This window comes from Musa acuminata, chromosome BXJ3-5 (assembly GCF_036884655.1).
Source record: "Musa acuminata AAA Group cultivar baxijiao chromosome BXJ3-5, Cavendish_Baxijiao_AAA, whole genome shotgun sequence".
NCBI classification, from domain to species: Eukaryota; Viridiplantae; Streptophyta; class Magnoliopsida; order Zingiberales; family Musaceae; genus Musa; species Musa acuminata.
In genome coordinates, this window is record NC_088353.1 from 44,841,142 (window position 1) to 44,864,934 (window position 23,793).

At 39.0% G+C, this 23,793-nt stretch overlaps 4 protein-coding genes across 15 annotated transcripts; 2 read left to right on the forward strand and 2 right to left on the reverse strand.

Annotated features, from left to right (window-relative positions):
- The first annotated feature begins 1,977 nt into the window (after nucleotides 1–1,977).
- LOC135581137 (serine/threonine-protein kinase AFC1-like) lies at nucleotides 1,978–9,545 on the forward strand. Of its 8 annotated transcripts, none has more exons than XR_010496763.1 (13): nucleotides 1,980–2,207; nucleotides 2,784–2,955; nucleotides 3,475–3,501; nucleotides 3,732–3,885; nucleotides 3,987–4,035; nucleotides 4,116–4,230; nucleotides 4,430–4,521; nucleotides 4,718–4,874; nucleotides 4,997–5,061; nucleotides 6,624–6,721; nucleotides 6,831–6,954; nucleotides 7,072–7,289; nucleotides 7,497–9,545. XR_010496763.1 is itself a non-coding variant. In XM_065152332.1 (12 exons), the coding sequence occupies exons 1-12, from the start codon at nucleotides 2,100–2,102 to the stop codon at nucleotides 7,231–7,233; spliced, it is 1,323 nt and encodes a 440-aa protein (XP_065008404.1). In that variant the 5' UTR covers nucleotides 1,981–2,099; the 3' UTR covers nucleotides 7,234–7,412. The 8 variants fall into 8 exon arrangements, 3 of the variants coding, with proteins under 3 accessions (XP_065008406.1, XP_065008404.1, XP_065008405.1); XR_010496764.1 differs by having other exon boundaries at nucleotides 7,516–9,545; XR_010496766.1 differs by lacking the exons at nucleotides 6,624–6,721; nucleotides 6,831–6,954; nucleotides 7,072–7,289; nucleotides 7,497–9,545 and adding exons at nucleotides 5,737–5,828; nucleotides 5,936–6,235; nucleotides 6,311–6,552 and having other exon boundaries at nucleotides 1,978–2,207.
- On the forward strand, nucleotides 9,162–14,485 carry LOC103986093 (metal tolerance protein 5). 2 transcript variants are annotated; one of them, XM_009403975.3, is made up of 7 exons: nucleotides 9,162–9,298; nucleotides 10,233–10,529; nucleotides 11,379–11,488; nucleotides 11,597–11,842; nucleotides 12,818–12,898; nucleotides 13,166–13,399; nucleotides 13,915–14,485. In XM_009403975.3, exons 2-7 carry the CDS (start codon nucleotides 10,337–10,339, stop codon nucleotides 14,263–14,265), a joined length of 1,215 nt encoding a protein of 404 aa, XP_009402250.2. In that variant the 5' UTR covers nucleotides 9,162–9,298; nucleotides 10,233–10,336; the 3' UTR covers nucleotides 14,266–14,485. The 2 variants fall into 2 exon arrangements, with proteins under 2 accessions (XP_009402250.2, XP_009402251.2); XM_009403976.3 differs by lacking the exon at nucleotides 12,818–12,898.
- Nucleotides 14,486–15,076: 591 nt separating this feature from the next.
- LOC135638989 (actin-66-like) lies at nucleotides 15,077–18,258 on the reverse strand. Of its 2 annotated transcripts, none has more exons than XM_065152637.1 (5): nucleotides 18,169–18,258; nucleotides 16,858–16,925; nucleotides 16,355–16,748; nucleotides 15,663–16,276; nucleotides 15,077–15,578 (listed from the first exon to the last, which is right to left on the reverse strand). In XM_065152637.1, the coding sequence occupies exons 2-5, from the start codon at nucleotides 16,912–16,914 to the stop codon at nucleotides 15,513–15,515; spliced, it is 1,131 nt and encodes a 376-aa protein (XP_065008709.1). In that variant the 5' UTR covers nucleotides 16,915–16,925; nucleotides 18,169–18,258; the 3' UTR covers nucleotides 15,077–15,512. The 2 variants fall into 2 exon arrangements, with proteins under 2 accessions (XP_065008709.1, XP_065008710.1); XM_065152638.1 differs by lacking the exon at nucleotides 18,169–18,258 and adding an exon at nucleotides 17,307–17,331.
- Nucleotides 18,259–18,817: 559 nt separating this feature from the next.
- On the reverse strand, nucleotides 18,818–23,009 carry LOC135638797 (serine/arginine-rich splicing factor RS2Z32-like). 3 transcript variants are annotated; one of them, XM_065152212.1, is made up of 7 exons: nucleotides 22,872–23,009; nucleotides 21,420–21,563; nucleotides 20,647–20,686; nucleotides 20,395–20,490; nucleotides 20,114–20,310; nucleotides 19,927–20,004; nucleotides 18,818–19,353 (listed from the first exon to the last, which is right to left on the reverse strand). In XM_065152212.1, the coding sequence occupies exons 2-7, from the start codon at nucleotides 21,524–21,526 to the stop codon at nucleotides 18,957–18,959; spliced, it is 915 nt and encodes a 304-aa protein (XP_065008284.1). In that variant the 5' UTR covers nucleotides 21,527–21,563; nucleotides 22,872–23,009; the 3' UTR covers nucleotides 18,818–18,956. The 3 variants fall into 3 exon arrangements, with proteins under 3 accessions (XP_065008284.1, XP_065008286.1, XP_065008285.1); XM_065152214.1 differs by lacking the exons at nucleotides 21,420–21,563; nucleotides 22,872–23,009 and adding an exon at nucleotides 20,757–21,364; XM_065152213.1 differs by lacking the exons at nucleotides 21,420–21,563; nucleotides 22,872–23,009 and adding an exon at nucleotides 21,007–21,362 and having other exon boundaries at nucleotides 20,647–20,903.
- Nucleotides 23,010–23,793: the final 784 nt, after the last annotated feature.

Consider the following 23,793-nt stretch of genomic DNA (forward strand, 5'->3'; position numbering starts at 1 on the left):
CCGCCGAGTGGAACCGTCTCCTCCAGCTCCAACGCATGTCTTCACCAGTGCGTCGCAGCGGGCAACTGGAAAGCGTTTTGCAATCTCAGATGCTTCCTCGGGGCGGGCGGCGACGCGAGTAAGTCATAGTTGGCGTTGTTTACGTACCCCTTGTGGCGCTCTCTCACCCCATCATCTCCGAATGAATTACTTGGCTCAAGATTGGTTGTCGTGTTTCCTTGTTCTGCAGAAACTGCCGATGAATCAGGCGACGCCAAGAGTCCGTGAAGAGTTCTCTTGCTTGCTATGATACGATCAATGAATAACAAGTGTCTAAGAGCTGATCGGTCTCCCTGTGATCTCTACTCGGCCGAGGCATTTCATCGTGTTACAAGTTTATCGTTGTAAAATTCTTTTTCTCATTGAAATTTCATGGACGTCCCCCAAGTTTATGAACGTTGTTTCCTTGTTTTGTTGTTCTAAGAAGCATTTTTTCGGCGCTGCACTCAACAAAAGTATGGGTTGAAGTGTTATTCTATCGCTTCAGATCAAAATCTTTATCGGCTTTAGCATCGATCGATATTGCTGAGAATTCACCGTGAAACAGAAATCTATAACCCAAGAAAGAGTGACTTGCATGCATGCCTCGCCGTTCAATCTCATGCGTGCATCTTGAAACTCTACTTACTATATCAAACACCAATCAAATGGTATTATTTAAGGTGCCATATATCATCTTGTAACTTACTCCACCATCATCGATGAGTTCCAATACCTATGAAATAGCAACAGGTGATTCGAATACTTTGAACCCACTAAGGGACCGTATGGCGCCCACCGTTAGTGCTAGGCTCGCAAGGAATTATCTACTATGGGCATATTTATACGATTTTATTATTTCAGAACTCATGAGCTCTAAAAGACACCAATGAGAATAAGGGAGATCCGATAGACTTATGAACCATTGTTCTCATAATTTTTCAATTAATATTGGACTAAATGACCTTATCAATACTCATGTAGTTTGAGTTCACTTATCACTTAATTCTAATTATCTCTTTCAACTTCATCCATATAATTTCTTTTTTTTTTTCCCTTATTCTACTTCTCTTAACCATTAAGGCATCTTTCATGGTCCGTGGTGGCATAAAATGATGAAAAAATAGATAATTAAATGAAACAATCAAATAGGAGATAAGAAATATTTTTTTACATTTGTTAGGTTGATTTAATATTTTTAGGGTTTAAGATGTTGGGTTACACACCTAAATGATGATATTCTAGGTTATTTTTGTAATAGCCTCATCTTTTGGGTCTCGAGCCTTTATCGACTAGAAGATGTCGAATATGATTGATAATTAAGAGATTATATATTTTTTAAAAAATATATTTTATTATTTTTAAGATGATCATATGAAATAAGGGGTTGTGAATAAAAGAAAAATACCAATACTAAACTTCTTTATTTATGCATATTTCAAAGCAGACTATTATATGAGCATAGGAGTTGATATCGTATTCACATAGATAATGTTTATCGTCCTATTTACGAATAAGATGGGACAATAGTGGTCGATGATTTTCGAAAATGATTATCAGATAATGATAGGAAATGGAAGTCAGATCAAATTTATGTTGCAATGCTTCAACTTGCAAAAAGTTGGAGCTAAAATGAACATTATTTGCTGGCTTTGTTTTCTTGCAAGTCACATACGCTCGATTTAAGCATATGCAACGCACATCGAGGTTTCTCTCATCACATTAGTTTCCTCACCATTTGTACACGCAAATGTCCAAATTAGATACATTTATTTTTTTCCTTATACTTATATATATATATATATATATATATTGGGAATGATGCCTCGACCAACCCAGTCAAAGCGCTATTAGGCGGTCAAAAATGAGGGGAAACGGTTCGATAGCTTTGCTTAAGGGGGAAACGAGGTCCGATTAACCATGGTTAAGAGGGCACCAGAGCTGCTAACTATAGTTAGCCTGGGAACAGAAGGGTAGCCGATTAGGGTTTGGTGGAGCAGAGAAGACAACGAAGAGTACCTCTGTCTCTTGCCTCCGCTATCATTCGTGGATTCAATGTTGGCTTGGTGACTCGATCGAAGATGGAGACCCAATGGATCGCCGAGCTACCGCACGCGGCCACGGACAAGCGCCCGCGGAAGAGGCCCAGGCTCGCGTGGGATGTGCCCCCTCCGATTCCGCCTTCCATGGTCCTCGCCCCTTCCTTCCTACCTGATTTCGTTGTTTGATTTGTCTCCTGGGCACCGATTTATGTTTTTTAACTTTTCGCTGAATCTTTCCGTTGGTATTGCGGATCTCGATCATAAACTCAGGGATTTGATGATGGATCCCGCAAAAAAGGAAACGTATTTTATGCGAATTTATGTTGGACACCAGTGAAATCGTTGGTTTTGACTCTGATCCATGCCAATGTCACTGATTTTTTTGTATGATTCTGGATCTACGAGGCCATATTTAATTGATATCATTTTTTTTGAAATATTTTTATGAATTTTTACTAAGAGAACTTCGTAGCGGGGTGATAGATGGTAGGCCAACTATTGGTTTTTGCTTACGACTTCAATACCTGTGAAATTCTTTTGCACTTAAAGATGCATTTTTTTTGTCCTTTTTCATTATTTTTAGGGTTCGTACCTACTTGGTTAAATGCAAACATTTATTATCCTTGAAAGAAGGATAAAATTGAGGATTTTACATGTGCAGTTCTCAGAATAACCGAACTTGGAAAAGAATCCTTGAAAGTTTGAACAAATTGCGTATTGTAGGTTCCTCTGACGCTATACTGTGGGATGGAAGCTGCACAAATGGCTACTATGAACCAGCACTTGCAATCATTCTACTACGGTGGAGTACCTCGATATTGTTCTCCTCCTTGGAGGGGTGACGACAAAGATGGTCATTATATTTTTGGCATCGGCGAGAATCTAACACCAAGATGTAATCGTCCGTAACTTCTGTATATTAATTGCACAAACAGCTGCATCATGTTTCACGTACGTGCTAGTGTTTTAATGTATGTATTCAAGTGCAAACTAAAATGCGCTTTTTATGTGTTGTTGGATGCTTCTTTTGTGCTCATTGGAAGCTTTTTAGTTCGTGTTGGGGATTGTATCTCCCTTTCAAAGCACTTTCTGACATCTTTTCAATTACCTATTTTTCCCGAACTATTTTTTGCTTTCAGTTTCCTTGGCAGGCTTAAAAGTTTTCCTTTTTTCTGTTTCGCATAATTTTGCATGATGGTCAATATTCAGATTTAACCCTTTTAAACCTCACAAAATGCTCTTGTCGTCGCTTTCTAAGGTTATGTTGCATGGCGTTTACATATTTGGAATAGGCAACAGCGATCTTATCTCCTCCTTGGTCATTTTGTCTCTTGGATCATTTTGTGTCCTTTCCATCAAGTTAAGCATTTTGTATTCTCTGCTACTAACACTTCTTCTCTGTTCATCTATGCAGATAGGATACTGAACAAAATGGGTGAAGGTGAGTTCTTTGTTTTAAATCTTGCATGCCTTAGTTAATGCACAAGAAGGATATTTGTTCCATTTTCTATGCATATTGATCTCTTTGATTTCTTGAATGTCTACTTGATCCTAAGAGCTTAAGCTTATGAGTACAAATGCTGTTTCACCATGAAAAAGGAGTGTGGATCTTTTTTTTGTTTTAAACTGAGTTTTGTCCCTAGATAGCCGTTTATGCATCACATGCTGCAGGAACATTTGGACAAGTCCTGGAATGCTGGGACCTGGAAAATAAAGAACCAGTGGCTATCAAAATTGTGCGTTCTCTCCAGAAATATCGTGAGGCTGCAATGATCGAGATTGATGTACTTCAAAGGCTTGCAAAAGCTGACAGAAGTGGCACTCGGTAGGTCAACCATGTTTCAATTTATTAGTTTATTTCTTGAAACATAGGACTTTAAGAAGGATACAAATCAGGGATATGTATAAGTGGTTCTGCTTATGCAGTTGTGTGCAAATACGGAATTGGTTCGACTATCGCAACCATATATGTATAGTAAGTACATTTGCATCAGTGACTAAACTTTCTGAGTAGCCCAAATATTTATTTTCCAAGCATCTATGTGATCTCAACAGGTCTTTGAGAAACTTGGACCAAGCTTATATGACTTTCTTCGGAGAAACAGCTACCGCTCTTTCCCCATCGACTTAGTCCGCGAACTTGCCGGGCAGCTTCTGGAGTCTGTTGCATGTACTTTTTCGGCCCTTCTGTATATGCAATTTCAGTATCAAGCGTTAGGAGACAATTATGGTTGATCAATCATTTTTCAAGCTATGTTGTCATCTGGAGGATAGAGGGTTTTAGTTTCTTCTATAGAACATCTGGATTACTTGACATGTAGATTTAGCAGCTCTGTAAGAAGCTTCTTCCCCTTGTTCTTGTGGTGCAGTTATGCATGACTTGCGGTTAATTCATACTGATCTGAAGCCAGAGAATATTCTTCTCGTCTCCTCTGAATATATAAAGGTTCCTGATCACAAGGTACTGTACTCGGTCATAAATTGGACATACTTGCATTTCCTCCTGCATCCCAGTAGGCACTATCCATGAACATTTATCTTGTGGGAACAATGCTGCTGCTCATTCTTTTCCTTCAATGACAAACTTATTTGTCTTGATTTAAATTTTTTAATATTTTTCCAGTCTGATTTGGTCCTCTATATTGTTGGTAACACAGTTTCTATCACGATCAGCCAAGGATGGTTCACTTTTCAAGAATCTGCCAAAATCTAGTGCTATCAAGTTAATTGACTTTGGAAGCACGACATTTGAACACCAGGACCACAGTTACGTAGTTTCAACAAGGCATTATCGTGCACCTGAGGTTATTCTTGGTAAAAAGTTAAACTTTCTGCCCAAGAGTGTATTACATCTGTCAGATACTTGCCTATGCTTTTGTCTTTTTATTTTTAATGAATAAGCTACTAAATGTTGACTTTACTATCTTATTTTGTAGGACTTGGGTGGAACTATCCCTGTGATATGTGGAGTGTGGGTTGTATTCTTGTTGAGCTTTGCTCGGTGAGTTCATTCTCACTGATCATCTGATTGTTCTGTGTCTTTCCTCTTTAGTCAATTTCATGTGTCTTTTTGAATGCTTCTGTAATGATTGGCAGTGGAATCTTGAAGTGTGATTTGTAACCATTTGCTTCATATGCTCAAATTTTCTGTTAACGACTCATATATCTTGGCATTTTGTTGGATAGTTATTCTATTTGCAAACTTGGGCTAATGGGTTGTGCACTTGGTCAGTTTCACAATGATATTAGCTAGAATTCCCAGATTGGATTTCTTTGAGGTCAATGCACATGAATTTGTATCTCAACTCTGGCTGCTCGAGTTGTAACATTAAGGGTATCTCTTGAATCGCATCCTCTCATTTGGGCAAGTATGAAAATTTGGCTTGTAACAAACTTGCATGAACTGATTGTTGGAATTAATATCAAGGCATCTAAATTATTGTGTAAATAGCGTATGTTAGATCTTGCCTTGTCATCTGCATCTTACTCTGTATTCAACAAGTATTATTGGACAGGATGGAAGCGTTTGAGTGCCAGTATTATAGTTTTGAGTTCAATAACAACCGACATGTCTGTGTATGATTAGTTTAGTGGGGGGTTATTGTTTCTCTCCTCCCTTCCCTGTATGTTCCTAGGAGTTACTGGTCATCTCTTGTACTCTTATTTGCATTTGCAGTAAATCGTTGTGGTTGCACGTAAGAAGTGAAAGGCAAGGACAACATGGTAGGGGAGCAGGAATGGTCAGGTTACGTTGAGATGTGATAGATGGTAAGGACACATAAGGATGATCTGAACCTGAACCCACTAATCAGTAATTCAAATTTTCTTGACCAGGATGTGATCTATATAGTTTGTTGGTTGGGTCTGATTGACAGGTAATGGCATGTTCTACATTGTTTATAGGCAAAAAATTGGCTCAGATCAGATTGAACTGGTCGAACCAAGCCATCAAGGCATGAACCCTACCCGACCGAGTCAAGGTCTCCTGCCTTGAACCAACACTGCAAAACAAAGGGGCTATCTTAAATGGGTTGGGTCTGGGTCAGTTTGGGTTCACCCAACAGTTCCTGGACAAGCCTTGATCTGTCAAGGCTTCCTAGCCTTTAGGCAGTTGGCTGGACATCACAACAGCACAAAGAGGCATTACATCACCACTGGAAAGATACGTGATGGAGGTAACTCCAGGTGATGCAATTTATTATGATTCCAAGTGTAATATTTGGCTGAATTCTTTTTGAGTAAACATTCAGGTGAAAGGTAACCATGCCAAAATTTTTGCGCTTCCTTGATTTTGAGAGTTGATCTGAATGGTGAGAAAACCAGTTTGATTTACTGCTTGTACATGTTCTGTATTGTCCGCTCCCCCTCTTATTTTCCTTTTTTTCCGTGAAGTTTGATGATATTGAAACTGCATGTATTTCTCTTATGCCAATTTATCAATGCCAATTTCTACTTTTGAAGGATCAATATGTAGGAATATAACAGTAAATATGATACCTGTCTAAGTTCATGTTTCAAGATGGATTAGCTAAAACATGATATTGTTTAATTCCATAAAATCAGGGTGAGGCACTCTTTCAAACTCATGAAAATTTGGAGCATTTAGCTATGATGGAAAAGGTGTTAGGACCACTTCCACAGCACATGATTGTTAGAGCTAAGTAAGTCCAACATTTCTTCTTTTTTTAATGATATTGTAATTACTCAAATTTGGATGTTCCAGATTCGAGTTCAAATAATTTGACAGCTTATTATACTTGTTTCCTTGAGTGTCCATAATAGCCAGCGTGCGGAGAAATATTTCAGGCAAGGTCGAGGATTGCGATTAGACTGGCCCGAAGGGGCAACCTCAAGGGAAAGCATCAGAGCAGTTTGGAGATTGCCTCGCCTTCAGGTTGGTTGGGGTTTGACCTTTTGTTTCTGTTTGACAAAAAAAGGTACCTTTCCCATGATATTATGTAACTAAGGGATAAAAATCACCCCTGCTATTAACTTCAAAATTTTGTTGCAGAATCTGGTTATGCAACATGTTGATCACTCTGCTGGTGATTTAATTGATCTTCTGCAAGGGCTTCTCCATTATGATCCGGCTCAGCGTCTAAAAGCCCGAGAAGCCCTTAGACACCCCTTTTTCACCAGAGATCTGAGAAGATGTGGTTACTCTTTGAACTAAGGGCTTTACTCTTCTTTCTTAAGTCAAGTTTGTAAGGGAATTGTAAAAAATCTCAGGTATTGCTACAGAAATTATAATTGAATCTTCTAACCTCATGATGGATGGGAAGTTTTTTGTATAGAGAACAGTTCTGTAACAATGACTTCATCAGGCTTGAATAATGCTACTCATTATCTTCATGTCTGTACTATTGCTATGTGAATGGCAGGAATGTATTGCTCATTCCACCCAAACATTTAGCAGCCTGACTGACACCAATATAGGGTTTTTCTTCTCTTGCAGAGTTTCAGATGAACAGGCAGCAAATTCTGTGTACACAATTTAGGGCACATATCAGACGGAAGTTTGGATGCAAGTTCTAAAACATGGTCATGGCTTCGTGTTTTGTTTGTTGGGTTTAACTTTAGCTCAGTGTTCGTAGCATCCCTCTATTGGATCAACCAACCATTGGCTCAAGGTAGGGGAAATACACTGGTTTCAAGCACAACTATGTTGTGATCTGGAGGCTCAAGTAATCATTCTATTCTTTTTGGAGGAGTCATCTTATCATAATTGTGTTTTTTCTTTCGGTAGCAGGTATTGAACGATCCACTCATTCTTCTTTTGGGGCCACCGTATGTATTCTCATCTTTAATATGTCAATTAAGAGTCAATTTGATTTGTTTTGTTTTGGGATTGGAATGTTATTTCTACAAAGAACTTGTTTTCATTCTCGTCTAACATTTAGTGCTTGAAGGTATTAATTAGAATTTGCTTTTGGTATATTGTTTGCTACTTCTGCGAAATTTCTAATAAGCATTGTTAAATCATTTAGCTTGTCATACTATACTAATGATACTAAGCTGAGGTGTAAGACAATTTACTTGGTGTGATAGTAGTCTTCTATCAACATATTTTTTTCAAATATAATTTGATTTCAATCACAATATTCGTTGCTTAGTAATTCTTTAGTCTTACTCTTAAATAGTTAATATTATTTTTCACCTTAAGTTTGTACCAATTATACTGTCTTCCTCCAATGATATACATGTGATGCATTGGATAATTTGCCGGTCTTATGGAAGCATATATTGTGTTCTCCTGAAACTGAATGAAACAAAATTTTGCTGTTTAGTGCACGGTAAGTTGCCTTGTTCTGTTATTATCTATTGCAGATTCTATATAATAGAAGGCTCAACATTTAAACAAATTTATTTTGATATCAGATTCCAGATTCTCTTTATTTTCCGTCATCATGAATGACGAGTTTTGCTGGCCTGATAGTAGGGCAAATGCCGCTGGCTTTTCTTTTAGATACTTCTTCCTAACTCATCTTGGTTGCGGGTGGTATGGTGATGGATTGCATAGTTCTGATGTTCCTTTTCAGCAAGAGCATGAAGGAACTAAAGAGGATTAAATTTGTGTTTTAGACTTTACAATGACTAATGCTGATTGAGATCTTATGTTCACCTGCATTTACACACGTCTATTTGTTTTTTCTTCCTATAAGAGAAGGGTCTTGCGGAAGCATACTGGATGCAAAAGGTAAACCTCACTAATTGAAGTTCTTCGTCAAACGATTATAGATTTTGCAAGTTGTGTTTTTTTTGGCTCTTTTTTTTTTCTTCTCGGTTGAACAAAAATGGTGTGATTGTGTTACACTTATCGTCGAGGAGGTTATTTCTTCAGGAAGAAAACTGATACTAAGATAAAGATATTTCCTCTTCGAAAAATCCTTTGTTTCCTTTTTTTCCTGAATCGTAAATTAATTTTATTCTCTCCTTTGCCTATCCAACTCAGTGTCCATAACCATAAGAAGCCTGATGATGACAAATTCGAACTTGTCATGAATTTGGATACAGATCCTGTGGCTACACTGGATACTGATCGAGTTTTATAAACTGATATGAAGTTGTTTGATACCTAAATTCTGCATTGTCTCCTCACAGGTCAGCCAAAGATTAGCCAAGACAACAACTGGGGCTTTGTATGAGTTCATAACAGGCTCAGTATAACTGGTCAAAGGAACCTGATACAGAGAAAGTTGAACCAACAAAGGATGTAACTTACAAGCTTCAAGGCAAGGGTGAGTTTTCTTGGGCCATGATTTCTCTTCCGTAGAATGTGACTCGCTGGAATTATTGACATGTCCAGATATACTTGTGTAAGTATAATACCTCATAGATTTATGTTTGCGGCCTTCGACTGTTGACATCCCTATAAGTGTCTCAATGTGTGTTTGATTGTTCTTCTCGTGTAAGTTTTCTCCATTTAGAGATGACGATATGCACTGGAATCGATGCATTATACTTATTATAACTCTTCTTTTGGGATTTTGTCTGCATCATTTAAGTCCTATAACATGCAACAAATAGTCTACGTGGCCAAGTTACTTGTGCTTTGTGCGCTTCAGATTCGCTAAGTGGCACCGTTTATATATATATATATTTATACATCAATAGAAAAAAAAATAGTGGATTATTCCCTTCTATAATGGATATCGACAAGACTCGATGAAGCACTTCAAACGAGACATTGATGCAAAATTTGATATTTTATTCGGTAAAGAACACCCAAATCTCCTTATAATGTTCTTATTTTTTTTTTGGAGAAAAAAGAGGAAGTTTCAATAAATTAAGCCATTGTAAACAGTATAATATCCTTTACAGACATATATGATTGTGACAGTATAAACGTGATTTGATCAGTTAGCCATATATATATATATATATATTGCTTTATTATTATTATTATTATTATTATTCTTGTATCAGTCATCTATTTTGATATTTATTATTTGTTTTTTCAGTAGCGTGGTGGCTTTTTGTTATTTTTATAATTGATGAATGATCAGAGTTTGTGATAAAAATTTCACCACCGTCCGATGTATTATCTTCCCCCATCAAAGATCAAATCCTGACCATCCACGGGTTACTATCATGACGAGCGAGTGCGTGTGTGTAGAAGCGACCCCAAATATGTAAATGTGTCAATCTGTATCTCTTTTAATTGCTTCGCAGCCGCCTCTGCTGTGGTGTGAGTGTTGAATGAATGCTCGCTTTCGCTCTATTCTGGGGTGCGCTCGATCTCCTAGGGTTTCGGGTGACGGCTGCGGAGGAGGCGGATGGCGGATGCTGCGACGGTGACCATGCGGCGCGGTCTGGACGAGGAGGGAACAGAGCTCCTCCTGGTTGAATCCGGCGAGCGAGAGCGGGACCGGGAGCGGTCGTGGCGGCTCAACTTCGATGGCTTGCGGCTGTCGGAGCGGCGCGAAGAGCCTCCGCCTCGCCGCCTCCACGATTGCCTTGGCGCCTTAGGTTCCTTCTTCCCCTTTTTTTTATCCCCTTATAATACACTTGGGTTTGATGTGCTCTTTTTATTACATATATATACATATGTTAATATAGCGTTTATCTTATTGTCTTCTGTTTTCCGCCATTGCCTTTGTTTAGAACAGCTGCCTACCGTATCATCAAATTGTATTTTTTGTTTGTGCCGTTCTTTCTGTGTGGGAAAAGTAGAGTTTTTGATAGGATCGTCTTCTGTTGAGTTATTTGGAAGATCAGATGAACAACTCCTCCTTGGCTCAAGGTATATTTACTTGAAACTTTGATTTGATCATCAAGTTGATGAATCTAGACGTCGTAGCCGATTCTTGTTTCTGCCCGGAGGATTCGAAAGCTAAAGACTGAATCCGGATTCATCCTCCTACAAGTCCTTGATGGCGACGTACCCACTCTGAGTGTTGATTTAGGACTCCTTGAAATGCTGGATAAGAACAGATTGAGGATCGTGGTCATCCTTGCAAGATAATGTTAATTGATGGTATAAAAAGGAGGAAAAAATGCTATATCAACTGTCCAAAATTGGATGTATTTATATTCATCTCACCGAGGACTACTAAAATACTTCGTTTGTTTGGAATGCCTTCTGTTCTAGACTATCGATTCAGAAGTATGTTACTAAAATTGCAAGAAGAAAAGCTGATGCCACAATTTCTGTCAATAACCATAAAAAGAGCAACCGTGTTGAAGAGCTAATTTCCATTTGTCTTTTATATGATCTATTGAGATGGCATACGTTCTTGGAAATTAGTTTTGGAGGCTGTACATTGAATAAATGAAGCTTGCCATTTTTCATTAAAAAGAATGACATGATGGTTGTAGGCACTGGAGATGTGGTGGCAGAATATTACCAGCAGCAGGTGGAAATGCTCGAAGGCTTCAATGAAATGGATGCCTTGACAGAACGTGGTTTTCTCCCAGGAATGTCAAAGGTATGAGTTCGTTAGTTTTTCTTTGTCTTAAAGAGGACAAGTACTTCCTAGAGCAACTATAAGTTACATATGTGTTATCGTTGATTGACATTATCATGTTAAATACAGGAAGAGCGTGAAAGGGTTGCAAAGAGTGAGAAGATAGCCATCCGACTATCAAATGTTGCCAACATGGTTCTCTTTGCTGCAAAAGTTTATGCTTCAATCAGAAGTGGCTCGTTGGCAATCATCGCATCTACACTGGATTCTCTGCTTGATCTTTTATCGGGGTTTATACTATGGTTTACTGCATTCAAAATGCAATCAAGAAATCCCTACCAATACCCTATTGGGAAAAGACGCATGCAGCCGTTGGTAAGTATTTTTTCCATGCTATTATTTTCCAATTACTCAAGTCAATCAAATGCAGGATTTACGACAGTTGATCGACAGTTTATTTACATCCTTTTGCCCCCAATTATTATGAAAAATTTTCTTGTGATACCTATGCTACGAGCAACAAACTGCAACGTGGGTAATGTCACTTTTGCATTTGTTTGGCCATTTTACTATTGTTGTTGGCACGGTGATTGATGTATTTCTTGCTAAATTGAAATTGTTGTTGTGTAGTATGTTCCTTGTGCATTCCATTATTGGAACTATGTTGTCATGTTTTTCATCTCTAACTGCTGAGTATGCTTTTACCTTGGTAAGTAATACAGTTTCTTTGTGTGGTGAATGACATGATAAAAATGCTGCTGTTGCTTTAGCCATGCATTAGCAAAAGCTGCTGCATTTTATGTGGGCTGTACAGGAAGATCGAGTTATTAGGGATATCTATTGGAGCTCTTGCACACTTTTCATATGTGCAAAGGGCTTTGTGTTTATTGCATGGCAAATAATCATCTCGCTGAAGAAAGGCTCTGAGAAGCCTTTGTTTGATGTGAATTTTGTTGTAGAAAGTAGCCACTGTATTGCTTTGCTGGTAGCAAACTCATCCTTTTTCTCCTCTTTATCAATTTTTATATTGAGTTACTGTTTGATCATGGTAATAGTTAACAAACTCCTCTCTTTTTCCTGAAAACAACCTCTTGGGATTGGCTTTATTTTCCGTTCCCTTCTATAGATTGAGGAATGGTGATCAAAGCTTTGCAAACAAAACAGTTTTAAGTAGTACTAGACCGGGTATCTTGTGTGCATTTAGTCTACAACATTGGTACTAGTAAAAGTTCATTTTTTCCTTAAACCTAAAGCTTTTATTTTTTTGGCACTTTAGCCTTGTCCTTCTTGTTAGAGGTATGCCTTCTTAATCTGTTCTTAGTTGCACTCAAAAGATTTTATAATTTGCAGGGCATTCTTGTTTTTGCATCCGTTATGGCAACACTGGGTCTACAGATAATCTTAGAGTCAGTGCGCTCTCTACTATCTGTTGTAAGTGGCAGCACCTCTTAACTTTCTAGGACCATGTTGACCATCAACTTCTTTGACAATAAGATTAGTTTTGACAACCCTCGGTCAGATTATAGAAAAAAATTATACTTTTGCCATGCCTTATCTTAGTGCAGGAGAGATGTTTGCTCTCATAGAAACTTGAAACCTATCCTGTGTAATTAATATTTATCATAGTCAGTTGCCTTAGAAGTGCTGGTTGCTGAAGTCAGCATTACAGCCTCATACTGTTGATGTGATAAAATGCAGGAGAAAGAGTTCAGCTTGACCAAGCAGCAAGAAGCTTGGGTGGTTGACATTATGCTATCAGTAACACTGGTGAAGCTTGGTCTTGTTGTTTACTGTCGTTCGTTCACTAATGAAATAGTCAAGGCTTATGCACAGGATCACTTTTTTGATGTCGTTACAAATGTCATTGGCCTTGCGGCTGCACTACTTGCCAACTATATCGCAAATTGGATAGATCCTATTGGAGCCATAATTGTAAGTAGGAGTGGCATCATCCTCTTTTACATGCTAATTACTTTTATGTGCTTTTCAATAATTATTCTGTTATCATGTCATACACTTCCAAATTCTTTAATGGATGTCCTGAACTTGGTTCTACCTTCCTTGAGATGTTATGAACATTCTTGTAGGTTGAACCCCTTATTAGGTAACATACAGTTCCAGGAAATATTCATGTAAGCTTGATGCTTTATTGGATAATAGATCTCACGACAATTTTGAAGATCTCCGATCAAGGATTGGACATCAATTGGAATGAGTTGATAGACGGCTCATTGGACAGATACACACTAACAAATCCCCGTAAACTTATGGGAGCTGTCCTTCTCATCTGGTTTTTGAAAATGTGGTTTTAATTTGCATGTCTTTGCTGTATATATTGAGAAATGGTAGGTGTAAAAAGGTAAATTCATTTACTTAACGAGTCAGTTCTTTATATTCTTCCATATTTGTGAGTTGGGTAATTGCTGATGTTATGTCTAATGTTTCAGCTGGCAATATATACCATCCGAACGTGGTCAGTGACTGTGCTTGAGAACGTGAACTCCTTGGTCGGCCTCTCTGCAGCGCCAGAATACCTACAGAAGATCACGTACCTCTGCTGGAACCATGACAAGGCCATAAGGCACATCGATACGGTTCGGGCATACACATTTGGCTCCCACTACTTTGTGGAGGTGGACATCGTGTTGCCATCAGAGATGCCCCTAAGAGAAGCACACGACATCGGGGAAGCCCTGCAAGAGAAGCTAGAGCAGTTGCCAGAGATAGAGCGAGCCTTTGTACACCTCGACTACGAATTCACGCACAAGCCTGAGCATGCCCAAGCCCACGACATGTAGCAGTGTGTCCGGTGGTAAGAGAGAAGCATTGTTGTTGAGCTTTATGAGGCATTTGGTATGGCATCATGGTCGGTTGCTGAAATCTCAGACTTCTGTGATGGCATATGGTTGGTCTGTATAATTTAAACAGTGGATAGGAGTCGCAGTTGAGCATTGTAATCAATGATTTCTTTTAGCAGAATTTTTGTCTGTGACGAAAGAAGCAACAACCTTTGCGTAATTTGCATCTATGACTCGTCATCCCCTGATGTCTCTCGAGAAAGCGATGTTTGCCTCAAAACCATGGCTTTCATCACCTGTTGAAAGCAATCCAAATGCAATTAATTGCACATAAACTATGAAAAGGCATGCAAATGAGACATGATAATTCCGAAGATGCACGAGAGCGATAATACCAAACGAGCAATAATAAATAAATAATACCTCACGAGCAATAATAAATAGCCTGTGATGTCCCCGTCTTCCCACTTGGAAGGTAGAAGAGACACCAAGCAAGTATAGCAATGAAAGATGGTGACGAAGAGGAACAATTCGAATTCAAATTCATAGGATGAAATATCATTACGAAGACGATACAAGGGGAACATCAAATTCATCTTAGAAAACAGGGCTCTTTTTAGTTGTTCCCATCATCTATCCTATCCAGTTGGAGAAGTCACGTTCCAAGTGCCGAAAGCAAGAAGCCAAATCATACAAACCAGCTAGCACAACATCATAATTTGCCTGAGCTTTTTATGTCCACTGGTACCACAGTTTCGACATATCAACAATTCACAGAACAAACAAAAAATTGCCATGTAGGCAACAAATCTGCAAAAGTCCCCTCTCAACGACAAGCTTAGGATTATAAAATCATCATACAATAATTTTCAAAAGAAAGGGCACCATATAATACCATACCCCAAAGTAAAATGAAGAAAAACCACCACAAACCAAGCCACAGGCGTTGAACTGGTGTCCACCTTAAGACCAAACTAGAAAGAGAACCAAAAGCTACAAGTAAATGGGGTCTAGAGTGTGCCGAAAGGTGGAAAATCCAGGTGAACCAGGTGCAGATACTGATGGTGCCTTTGCTCACTACCATCATGTATGCGACAAAAAGGGCTTTTGTTAGCCCAAACTCAAAGCAGGCAGGCATCCCACAAGCAAAGCTTACGACCTTAAGCAAACCTACCAACCCAAGGAAAAGCCATGACTAGGACCTAAAGTCTGCCTACAGAACAGGCAAGTAGTAAAAGCACGCAAGCTCAGAAGCATTTCCGGTGGACAATTGCTGGGCCAGACTCCTCATACTCTCCCTTTGAAATCCACATCTGCAATTTTGAAGTGCGTCAAAAACATGCGTCGCAAATACAACTGTTAAAATCTAATAGCAGTGGATCAGAATTTGGATGTACCTGTTGGAAAGTGCTAAGAGAGGCAAGGATGGATCCTCCGATCCAGACACTATATTTACGTTCAGGTGGGGCAACCACCTTAATCTTCATGCTGCTTGGGGCAAGAGCAGTAATCTCCTTGCTCATACGATCGCCAATACCAGGGAACATGGTTGATCCACCACTGAGCACAATGTTCCCATACAAATCTTTCCTGATATCGACATCACATTTCATAATGGAGTTATATGTGGTCTCATGGATTCCAGCAGCTTCCATGCCAATCAATGATGGCTGGAAGAGGACCTCTGGGCACCTAAATCTCTCAGCACCAATAGTAATGACCTGCCCATCTGGGAGTTCATAGCTCTTCTCCACAGAAGAGCTAGTCTTGGCAGTCTCCAGCTCCTGTTCATAATCGAGAGCAACATATGCAAGCTTCTCCTTTATGTCCCTCACAATTTCCCGTTCTGCAGTTGTGGTGAATGAATAACCTCTCTCGGTAAGGATCTTCATGAGGGCATCTGTGAGATCACGACCAGCAAGATCCAAACGGAGAATGGCATGAGGTAGTGCATATCCTTCATAAATCGGAACAGTATGACTGACGCCATCACCAGAGTCGAGCACAATACCTGTCAAATGATAGCCCAATCAAATGGATGAAATTTTTTTTAGCTTCTCCCTACTCAAACAGACAGATTGATACAAACCAGTGGTACGGCCACTAGCATAGAGGGAAAGGACTGCCTGAATTGCAACATACATTGCAGGCACATTAAAAGTTTCAAACATGATTTGGGTCATTTTCTCTCTATTTGCCTTGGGATTCAGAGGAGCTTCAGTCAGAAGTATCGGATGCTCTTCAGGAGCTACACGGAGCTCATTATAGAAGGTATGATGCCAAATCTTTTCCATGTCATCCCAGTTGCTGACAATTCCATGCTCGATTGGATACTTCAACGTGAGGATACCTCGTTTGGACTGGGCCTCATCACCAACATAAGCATCTTTTTGGCCCATCCCAACCATAACACCAGTGTGGCGAGGTCTGCCAACAATACTGGGAAACACTGCTCTGGGTGCATCATCACCAGCAAATCCGGCCTGTTTGACAAAGACAAAAGAAGAATGAGTCAATTTGGATATTGTTCCCAGAATTGATGCACAAAAGCACACTTCAAAGAATGAGAATGGCTATGCCAAACTGACTAACCTTGACCATGCCGGTTCCATTGTCACAAACAAGAGGTTGGATATCCTCATCGGCCATTTTCTATAAATCTGAACAAGTAATACGGGTGAAGATATCAGCAATACTACCAGCTACATAAATTTTAGCCCATGCACTGACCGTCGACTTAAAAATGTATTTATAAAGGACAAATGAACCAAAGAGAGGAAACTCTCCATTTACACATAATTTTTTTTCGATTATGTGGGTTGTGCCACTGGTAATCAGTACATGTATAATAATGATAAATAGCACTAGCAAGGAATTATACACAAAAATAAAATTAAGAAGTAGAAATGATTTAAATCATCAATGCTGTTGAAAACATTTTGTCTATAACCATGTATCTATATAATATATCTAAAAGTAAGAATGATTAAAAACTTCATATGCAGTAATTAAGCACAAAAACACAGATAGGTTAAATTAACCTGCTAGTTCTATCCCATCATCCATAAAGAAGAGGGATCTAATGTTGGTTCTCCAACAAAACATGAAGCAATCTTGCAAGAAGAGCAGCCAGTTTATGCCCCCCCCCCCCCCCCCCCCTCCTTTACAGAGGCTTGACCATATACACAAAACCATGATGAGAAGACATGATCGAAACTCTATATTTAAATCTGGCATGTATCTACATTTAATTGATTAGCGAGAAAAAGAATTTATAATGTATAATTACAAATTAGTAAATATGAAATAAAATGACCAAACCTTTTTTACTCGGTTCGCAAAAGAGTGTCTTAATCCAACATCGGAAATAAACATAACACTGTCCTTAGTTGCTTCGCTATTTTGGCTGGTTATTAAGGATAAAAGAAGAAAGAAAAGGCAGAACAAGAAACCAGTTCACATTTCCGACTAAACTAGCGATGAAGTTCCTCCTCCAGCATAAAAAGACGCAATAAAGAGGTCAGATCCAACAATAAGTAAACAAAAGCTGATATTGAACACATTTCTTTGCATAAACACACGAAACGTGTTTGAAAGAAACCACAAACAGAGGAGCGAAAACCAACTCCAAAAATATACATGAATCATAGCGTGCAGTATCTAGATCTGATCACTCTCCAGGTCCAGCTCAAAAGTAATTCAAAAATCTGTCTTTTTCAAAGAAAGACAGCAGTAGACAAGTTAGATCGACTGGGAAGCACCGATCGGGGTCGACATCACCAGATTCAGACCAGCAAACCGCAAACCCTCGATTTTGGTCAATAAAAGGCCAGGCGAAGAGACAAGAAAAGCACCAAACAACCGATCGAAGAAAGAAACAGATCTACGAGATCGGGATTTAACCTTCGTGGACGAAGGAGACCGAGGCGATCGGAGGAGAAAGAGTCAGGGGAGACGCCGAAGACCCGAAGAAATGGCAAAGAAACGAGGGGGGTATGTCTCGCATCTATGTTAATTGAATCTCGGCCGGCCCAAGAGACAATTGGGCTTAGTTTGGGCCATATTGGCCCAACCTCCTGTCGAAAGCACTGCTCTAATCCTATATATATATATATATATATATATATATATATATATATACGAAAGACCCTGCAATCTTTCCAATTTGCACAATAAGTAGAATAACAATAATTTATTTTATCCTATATATATATATATATATATATATAAGAAAGACCCTGCAATCTTTCCAATTTGCACAATAAGTAGAATAACAACAATTTAATTTATCCTTGGATTATGTATGGTGCTCTTTGTTAGGGTGGAGTGAGGACGATGACAACAATACTTTGGCATTCCATCACAACAGAATATGATCATGATAGACTCTGAAATTAACAAGCCTGAAGAGGACACACAGCGCAATATGCCTCGTGACTTACCTTTTCCAGAGTCCAACATCTTTTCCGCCATTCCTCTCTTGAACAGATGATAAGTAGACGAGATCGAGTTAAACTGCACATTCACACGGTCACAAGAAACACACAGCAAATTGGTAGAGACAGACCACAAAATTTAACGTTCAGAAGTCAACAAAAATTGTCCCCTACATTGACAACGGTCCACCAAAGCTTTTCTTGGTTATGGAAATAATTACTAGCACAGTTCTGCTGCGCTACTAAATGCTGTGATCAGTCTTGCGACTCCCTACCTCTGGGAGAAGCATGGTGATCATCATCTCCGTCGTCCTTGGGACTAGGGCTCCTCCCATTTGGCTCAGGACTCCGATATGTATCACCCACCGGCGAGTTTTCACGATCCTGGCTCATTGTGCTCCTGCTGTTCTCCCTCACGGGGCTCCTGTTGTAGTCTGATCCGTTGTGCTCAACATCCCTACGCTCCTCAGGCGAGGGGCTCCGAGACCCACGCGGGCTCTTGCTACCGTCAGGTGAAAGGCTGTGCTTCCTCCCCTTGGATGGAGGTGGGCTCCTTGACCTCGGGCTCCTGTCGTATCCAGGGCTTCTGGACCTTCTGTCCCCGCGTTCTCTGTTTCGTCCATCTCTTCTTGGAGCAGGAGACCTTGATCGGCTGGTGAGGAAAACATCAAGGTTACAGACATCTTTACAACTGCATGATTACTGAAGTTAAAAAGACCCTTGTCCTTCACAACACATTTTTTCCTGGGTACTATATGGTCAAATATTGCATGGTTGATACCACTCAAGTCGCTAACAATAATTCTATACCTCCATAATGTACAAATTAGTGAACCAAAAATAAGATTAAACAGAAACCGAAAAACAGCTACATCCAACTCGTGTGTGTATGGTGGGATGGCAATGTGATGATTTCTGTACGAGTTGTCAACGGTTAGGGAAATATTAACAGTAAAACAACCAAAAAGCAAAACAAGTATCAAGCCAAAAAAAAAAACTGTAAAAGATAGTTGCGTTGCCTTCAGAAGACCTCTCCAGTAAATGAAAACATTTCGTTTACACCAAGGCCATAATATACCATCATTTACCCACAGAGTCGCATCACAAAATTGCATACCAATTTAGCTCTCTGAAAATGCATTTCTACATACATGTATGTAGAGTTATAGATGCAACAAACTAAAATTTTAAAAAAATCTAAACAGATGTTAATATGTTTGCTTACCTATAACTACGGCTTCTGCTGTAGCTTCGGCTCCTACCACGGCGAGGGGATGGAGATCGTGAATAACTTCTCCCAGGCCTGCATAAAACACCAGTATGATCTCCAAATGAGCTATACCCAGAATGCTGGAGAAGCCATTGCCCAAGAAATAATTACCAAAACAGAAAAAAATCGAAGGAAATCCTACTTGAGATTTTTAGGACTGTTATGGCAGTTTCTTTCTATATGGCCTCTTTCTCCACAGCGATAACACTTGTTCTTCCAATCACCAGCTTTGCAGTCTCGAGCCCAATGGCCATCTATGCCACAGTTAAAGCACCTGCCAGAACCAGGTGGAGGGCCTCTTCCAGGATACTCACGTGAACCACCAGAACCACGTGGAACCTAAAGGAATACAAAGTTCAAGTAGGAAGGAACAAGAAATAAACGAGTAAATTAATGTGTCGACTTTGTAGTTAAATCACATACCCCCTTTGCAAATTCCACTATAATACGGCTTCCATCAAATTCTCGCCCATTCAAGCTGTATCTAGCATCATCTGCATCTCGGGGGTCGCTAAATTCCTGAAAATGTTAGGCAAACCGAATATATGGAACAGGGAGACCAAGCCAGATGTAAGAAAGATATCAAAAACAAATATATAATGACTGCTCACTGGCATCCCAAAACAACAAGGAAAGAAAGAATAGAGATTGCATAAAGAGTAGAAGTTGACATACAACGAAAGCATAGTCATGTTTCATGTCCACATCTCGTACTCTGCGGAAATGGTTGCCAGAAAGAATAAGGCCATCAGAACTCAAGTAGCAGACCATATGATAATTCGCACCTCAGAAGAATAAAACACCACTTTGTCACACGCAATAAGACTACAAAAGAATCGCCAAACTCTCATTAAGTTTGCAAGACTAGCCACCAATTCCACTGAGGGCACCCTCTCACCACAGACCTCCCGGCTGGGCAAAAACCCAACAACCTTCAACAAGATCATTCAAGTTAAAACACACTCACTTTGACTTAACCTTCTCACAACATAATTATATATAAGAATAAACGGCAAAAAACTCAGAACAACATACTGGCTCTGGAAAGTATGGCACCTCCAACACCTTGGCAATTTACCACGACTATGAGACTTCTTGCAAAAGCCAAATGTAAAAGAAGAAAGAATATGGAATAGCTACCATCACAATAAAGCCAGATGGTCAGCATCCTATATCTAGTAAAATAGTGCAAGTAAATTATAGCTTGGAAACAAAGACAGCATTGAACCATGAATGCCACAGTGCGTTAAAAAACTAACCATAAAAACACAAAGAATTGTATAACTCGCAAGCCAGTAAAACTGCCTTATTTTAAACACAACAAAAATCATACAACGGAGATTTAAAAAAAAAAAAGTTTGATCCTACAAAACTACAGGAATTATTCTCATCACTAGAATCAGATCCTGACGAAAAGAACAAAGCAGATGTGATAGCAACTATGGTACCTGCCATATCTGCTGAAAAGGTCTTCGAGATCACGTGAACGAGTACGAGAAGATAGGTGACCAACATATAGGCGTGTGCCGCCGTACCGATCATCATAGCGAGGCATTCTTGGTGCTGTAAGTCTTCTGCAAGTACCAGAAAAGCTACAGCAGCATTTGCACAATCAGGTGATTGAATAGGCACCAATAAATTAAAAAAGAGAACCAAAATTAGCAATAACTTGTTTAATTTGTCTTATATGAAACAAGACAGATGAAGGTGTAACCATGCACAAGAATTTCACGGCACTGACTCAACTATATCATTTTAAAGGTCAATCTAAAAGTACATTGTTTTATCTTTTCTCTAATCACAATGCATGAGCAGTACAAAAATTTTTACGAACAACAAAAAATAAAAGGGAGTTAAACTAGTGGGTTCGGATGGTCTGCACCTCAGAATAGCTACATAAAAAATTATAATTAGCTTATGTACATCTGAAGTAATTTGACTTACATTGTACAAATGCATGAAAGAAAAAAATATTTCATAAACCTCCTCTCCATTGTAATGCACATTTATCATGTCTCACTTGTACATGTATATAGATAAGTCATATAATCAAGAGCAAGGACATTAATTTTCATGCAAAGAAAGATAAAGAAACTATTAAGAGGGTCATAATCTAGGGTGAATCAAGACGAATTTGAGCTATTGGTTCTATTTCTTCTTTTCTTCAAAATATGAACAAATACTAGAAGTCTAGAAAATAATAAAAATTGATGAAAGAATCATGATGTGGATATTCATATTGCTTCAGCCATGAGACAGAATAATGCAACGTTAAGAACTCTAAAAATCTGCAGTGCGCTTGCCATTAATATTAAATTGTCGAAACTTCTCATACAATTGACAAACTAACTTTAACCTCATATTACGGCCTACTAAATTCTATCGCACAAAACATAAATTTGCTGCAGAAGAAGATAGATATCTGATGATGTTCACGCTTCAAATCAACACTCTCGCACCAAAGAAAGTGGAAAAACAAATACGGAAGGCTAGGGTTTCGAGTGACAATTGCAGGATATTTAGAAACTTGAAAAGGTACCACCAAGTTCTTCAGAAGCAAAAGGAAAAAAAACCCTTTTTTAGGTATCTACACATCCCGCAACACTATGATCAAAGATCCAAAGAATCAAGAACCAATCTTTACCATGTCTCAAGGGCTATCTCTACAACGACAAGAAGACAACAGATCGACCGTAATAATCAGATCACGACGAAGCCTCAACACCCGAATACTTCGAATCAAACCCAACAACACGACCGAAACAGAGAGATCTCAGAGCGAAGATACAACTTTAACAACACAAGATGCAAAAGAAAATTTTGTCATGCCATCAAGGGGCAGAATGGAAACGAAACAAATTAAAAGTCTTCGATCGGGAAATAAGAAGGAATCAAGCAACCTGTGAGAACTGAGGGGGGGAGGCAGAGAAGGAAACCCTAGTCGGCCGGCCGCCCGAGTCTGGATAAGAAGTCGCAAGGTCGTATCGGCAATGGAACATGTCGACGATACGAATAGATGAGTTCGTGGATGAACGGTCGAGATGGACATGACTTGGGTCAACCGTGTCATCATAACGGTGAGATGGTGTGTGTATGTCCGCCACAGGGAGCAAAAGTCATTGTGTACCTGCGGGCTCGTACACTGAGTGCTCCGTATGCGGCAAAAAATAATACATTGTCACCTTAACTACGTACAAAATCCATGTTAATTACGTATACGATTCCATTAATATATGTATAGCATTTTAGCATAGCAAATTACGTACAAAATGTCAGATACTCGGTATGAAGCACAAGCTATGTAACTATGTAAAATTATGGCTAAATAGGTCATTTATGTATAGAATATTGGATGACTATCTCTATGATAATCTGTGCTTAATATGTATAATGTATATGTCGGTCAACCGTGTAAACAAATGTGTACTAACTATGCCTAGAACGTACGTAAATTGTGATTTCAGACGAAGGAACAAGAAAAAGATATATAGCTAAAATATTATAAATTAAATTACTTTGTTCGATTCGAAGACCAATATATTTTATGTGATGTTTTTGCGTATGATCATCATCTTAAGGTATACAATGAATGTTATACGGAGAGAGAGAGAGAGAGAGATACATGATTTGAACATTATTATTTGTATGATGATCAATTTTAGAAAAGGTAAGCAATCGAGAAAGGATTCACAACTCTAACAAAGACTAGACATGTAGAGAAGTGCGATGTTCAAGTTACACAAACCAGGCAACAGTAGTCATGGCAGCATCAGAAGTAAGTGAAGTGGGAATTAGACATGGTCACATAATAATATGAAGCAC